Source organism: Varanus komodoensis, unplaced genomic scaffold (assembly GCF_004798865.1).
Source record: "Varanus komodoensis strain SLA01 unplaced genomic scaffold, ASM479886v1 scaffold198, whole genome shotgun sequence".
Lineage (NCBI taxonomy): Eukaryota > Metazoa > Chordata > Lepidosauria > Squamata > Varanidae > Varanus > Varanus komodoensis.
In genome coordinates, this window is record NW_025335565.1 from 137,228 (window position 1) to 142,275 (window position 5,048).

A 5,048-nucleotide genomic window follows, 5' to 3' on the forward strand; every position below is an offset into this window, starting at 1 on the left:
GACTGAAGCTCTTCCCACACTCAAAGCATGTATATGGCTTTTCCCCTGTATGGATTCTTTGATGGCAAGTGAGGTATGTGCTATTACTGAAGCTCTTTCCACATGACAGGCATTTATAAGGTTTCTCTCCTGTGTGGCTTCTGTTATGTAAAGTGAGGTGTGAGCTCTGAGTGAAGGTCCTTCCACATTCCAAGCATTTATATGGCTTCTCTCCTGTATGGAGTCTCTGATGAGAAGTCAGGTGTGCATTCTGACTGAAGGTCTTTCCACACTTCAAGCATTTGTATGGTTTTTCCCCTGTGTGAATTCTCTTGTGTAAAGTAAGGTACGTGCTATGACTGAAACTCTTTCCACACTCCAAGCATTTATATGGTTTCTCCCCTGTGTGAACTCTCTTATGTGAAATGAGGCCTGTGCTAGTACTGAAGCTCCTGGCACATTCCAAACATACATATGGTTTTTCCCCCGTGTGAATTCTTTGATGTTGCGTTAGCTGTGCACTATGACTGAAGTTCTTTCCACACTCCAAGCATTTATAGGGTTTCTCTCCAGTGTGTATTTTTTGATGTGAGGTAAGACCTGAGTTCTGACTGAAACTCTTTCCACACTCCAAGCATCTGTATGGTTTTTCCCCTGTATGAATTCTTTGATGAGAAATAAGGTGCTTGTTCTGACTGAAGCTCCTTTCACACTCCAAACATTTGTATGGTTTTTCTCCTTTGTGAATCATTTGATGTTTATTCAGCAGTGCACTCTGAGAAAAACCCTCTCCACATTCCAAGCAATTAAATAGTTTTTCTCCTGTATGTGTTTTTTGATGTGACATCAGGTGTGTTCTTTGACGGAAGCTCCTGCTGCACTCCGAACACTTATAACATTTCTCTCCTGTGTGGATTTGCTGATGTTTAGTAAGATGTGACCCCTGAGTAAAGCTTTTTCCACACTCCAAGCATTTATATGGCTTCTTCCCTGTGTGTGTTCTCTGATGTTTAGTGAGCATTGAAGTCTGACTGAAGCTCTTCCCACAATCCAAGCATGTATATGGTTTCTCTCCCGTGTGGCTTCTCTGATGTGAGGTAAGGTGTGTGCTGTGGCTGAAGCTCTTATCACATGCCCTGCATTTATATGGTTTCTCTCCAGTGTGAGTCCTGAGATGTGAGTTAAGTTTTGATTTGGAAGAGAATGTTTTTCCACATGATGGGCACCTGTTATCTCCCTTTCCCCTGTGATGTTCCTGCTGGACTGGAATTTGATGAAAGTCACCAGCTTGTTTAAGGCAACAGGTATCCTTCCCATTCCCTGGTTTGCTTTTCTCCTGCTTCCTGGACGCTGCTCGGTCCCCAAAGCTGCCTTCCTCCATTTCATGGGTGGCTGTTCTTGAGGAGCTCATGCCCGGCTCTTGAGAATGAGGACAATGCGGCTCATCTCCTGCAGGGATCAAGAAGGAACCCTTGGTTAGGAACAGAATGGGGAAATGGAGGCTGCCACCTACAATCAAGTTGCTGTTGTTGTGAATGAATACAGCTGTGGTCCTTTGACCCATTTCCTTCTGGTTTCAGATACAGTTGTGGCATGGAGACAGCTCTGGACCAGATGTCCAAGCCATTTTTACAGCAAAGGAGCTTAGGAAACCTTGAAGGCTGACACATTTTTATGGTTCAGGGTTTCACAAACTGAACCCCATGGCAGGCCGTCTGCCCTATTTAGGGGACAGTCCCAAAAGCTTATGCCGTAAATACAGGTTGGTCTTAAGGCCATACGTGACTCTCGCAACACATGGTGGCCCTCTCAGGAAAATGAAATGGCAACATACACCCGTACACACAACTAGCAAAGGGTGCTTCTTGGAGAAGCAAGCGTAGCTTTCCAGGAAAGGGTATAACCAGAGCTCCACAGGCACCCGCAATTCACTGCTTCCCGATGACACACATTTATTTATTTCAAAGATATGAAACTTTTGAGTGAAAGCATATGCCATAAACTCTTCACCAAAGCAATTTTGACAACAAAAACACACAGCAGCTACTTGGGAGTGTGTGATGTAATGGCCCCTCTAGGATGGTGCAGTGCCGTAGTCAGTACAGCGTGTCTAAGCACATGTTCGTACAGGGAACTGAGGAAACCTGCAAACACATGTCCGAGGGCAGCAAAGGATTTTGGGTCCCTTGAGGAAGTATGAGGTTGGAACCATGGGAAGAAGCGTAACAAGACAGCAGTATAAAAAAGTGAGATTAAAAGCAGGGGGACACGAAATGACCTTTGAGGACCCTCATCTCTAACAGGGAAGGTTCTGCGACTGTCATTTTCTGTAGCCTCCATAGGGAAGCAGCTGCTCTGTTACCTGCCCAGAGAACCTCGGCTATTGGGCAGTATAACAATGAAAGAACTAGAAATACAGAAACTGTGAGTCAGAAGGGGCTTCCTGGGCCCATCTAGTCTGACCCCCACCTCCAGCTGGCTCCACTCATGACATGCCTACCATGTGCATGTCTAGCCTATCCTTGAACACCCTCACCAACGGGGCCTCAGCCACCTCCCATGGAAGCCCATTCCATGCCCTAGGGGTCTTAAACAAAGTTATCTTAACTAGATAAACCAAGGTCTGCCTGAGCAACACAGTCTTGATTAACTTCCTGAGAGAAGACTGAAAAGAGAAGAAATTCCCTTGCCCTCTTGAGAAGCAGTCCCAAAGTCTAGGCGCTACCACTGAGGAAACCCAAATCACACAGCCTGTGTGATGATTGTGTGAATGTGTGTGCATGATTTGTTAATGTTCTTTTAAAACAGGCCTGGAAGGCCAGTTTAACTCTCAGTGTTTTCCAGACCCTGCCCCACCCCAGCCAGCTTCCTTGACATCCTTTGGAAAGGAATGCCCTCCTTCTCTCACCCAGAAAGTGAGCTCAGGTTTGCCCAATGCTCTGAAGGAAACAAGCTCATTGAGTCATTGCCCCTGTGGGGTGGGGGGGCGGCCCAAAGTCACCCAGCAGGCTCCCTGGCTGAGCAGTCCTCGAGCCCAGATCACCGGAGTCCCACCCCTGCACCACACTGGCTCTTCCTCTTGGAACCAGAAGGGCGAAAGGTGTCCAGGTCACTCAAGTCCCTGGATGCACCAGGGAGCACGTGACCAAAGGGCTGCCTGCAGGCTTCTCCCTGGCTTCTGAGCACTGCTAATCTGCAGCTACCTTTCATGCCTCCTCAACAAACTGCATATCGTCTTTGAGAGACCGTTAGAACCGCCTTCAGACGCCATCGAATGCCTGCAAGAGGCACTGGTTTCCGTGTCGGGATTCCATGCGGGTCGACCCACCCAGGGCTTCCTGGGGCCACGCCATCTGCGCACTCCCGCAGAAACAGCTTGAGGCAACGTCTGGACCCACAACTCGAGGGAGGAACAAGCGCGGCGTCTCCGCGCATCTTTTGCAAACAGCACATCGCACCGCGATCCCGGAGGGGCACGGCCTCTGGCGGCTGCTTGCGGTAGAGTCCGCGCTTGCCCCGGGGGTGCACGTAAGCGAACCTCGGATCGCAAGCGAACGAGCGGGTTCATGGGGCGCCCCCGGCTGGCGGCAGGGCGGGAAACGCCGATCGGGGCACTTCTTTTCCGCCCAGAGCCGGGAAAACGAGGCCGAGGGATTCCTGGCAGAGGGGCGAAGCCCTCGGGATTCCCCAGCGGGGCTTCTGCGCACCGATCTGGGCCTGATCTTCCTTGGGGAACGCGCTGCCCTCGCCGCCGCCTCCACGATCACCCCCTCCCCGAAAGGAAGCGGCGTCACCCCGTCCGGATCCAAGCCCCCACCTCTCCGGAGCCCTTCTCGGGTGGGGGGGGGCGGCCAGAACTCCACGCGGGATGCCAAGCGCGCCGCAGCCTCTGGTCGCCCGGGGCGCCCTCCTCCCGCAGCCGGGCGCCCCCGGGCAGTGCCAGCCCCGCAAGTCGGCACGCCCTTGGGGGGGCCCTGCCCCTTCTCCCCTCTCCCCACAAAGCTTTCACCTGGGCGCCCGGCCGGGCCAACTCGCGAGGAGGCCAAAGCCCAAGCGGAGGTTCCGCAGTCCACGGAGAAGCACGAACGGCACCCCGCGCAGCCTCGACGTCCGGCTCCGCTTGGGCGCCAGCCGACCCGGACGGGCTGCGATGCCACCTTCTCCCTATGGTGCCTCCGGTCGGTCGCACGGCGATGACGGTCTCCAAAGAGTCGCGGGGGAACCGGAAGTGACGACGCTAAGTCGGAATGCTAAGAAATGCCCATGGCTGGGTTTGCAAACAGAGGGGGAGGGGAGGGGAGGGGAGGGGAGGGGGATGAGCCAGTCGCCGGATCCTAGAGAAGCACGAGCCTTTCTTTGTTTTAGAGGGGTGGGGCAATTGCGGGTCCTGTTGATCTTTTCAGTCCCCAGGAAGGGAATTTAGACGCGTGGACCCCGCCAAACAAAGGTTATATTCCCCTCTGACAAGGAGACACGGATCCTTTCCTCATTAATAAGAGTATTACATAACATTCGTACCTCCGTTTTATCCCCACAACAACCCTGTGAGGTAGGCTGTGTTGATTATGAATGCCTGGAGAAAAGTCCTGGTCCTGCACGCTTAACCACAAAGGACTGCATCCTCCATCTTGCAGTCCTTCAAGGAACTGCCAACCATGCCATTGCAATTGTAAGCCGCCCCGAGGCTTCGGCGAATGGGGCGGCATAAAAATGTTTTAATAAATAAATAAAATAAATAATTGTCTTTCAATAAATAGTAGATGGTAGAGGGAGGCAGAAGGTTGGTTGTGGCATTGTTTGGCTGTGTGCGTGCACCACGAGAAGTGCGGATGGTGTTGGGAAAATTTGGATGAATCCTGTCTGAAAAGCATTACTTCTGTGTGCTTTTTTTTGCATTGTGGGATCAAATCCTGTCTCCTCAAAACCAAGCTGTCACTGTTTAAAATGGCATTCCCCCACTCCTTTCTCTCACTTTTAGCTGTGGGCTACAGTAGACAGGCCATTCAGTCCAAATATACATTGTAAATAGTCATTGTTGGAATTCAGTTTACAAGGAAGTATCTTTTGAT

General features: G+C 51.3%; 1 protein-coding gene across 1 annotated transcript in view; it reads right to left on the reverse strand.

Moving 5' to 3' along the window:
- Positions 1-4,165, reverse strand: part of LOC123022482 (zinc finger protein 501-like) — a 5,877-nt gene extending 1,712 nt beyond the window's left edge. Inside the window, exons 1-2 of the mRNA XM_044428180.1 lie at positions 3,989-4,165; positions 4-1,428 (exon numbers count right to left, since the gene is read on the reverse strand). Coding sequence (XP_044284115.1) covers positions 4-1,390 — 1,387 coding nt within the window. The 5' untranslated portion in view covers positions 1,391-1,428; positions 3,989-4,165. The remainder of the gene's footprint in view (positions 1-3; positions 1,429-3,988) is intronic.
- Between the last annotated feature and the right edge of the window lie 883 nt (positions 4,166-5,048).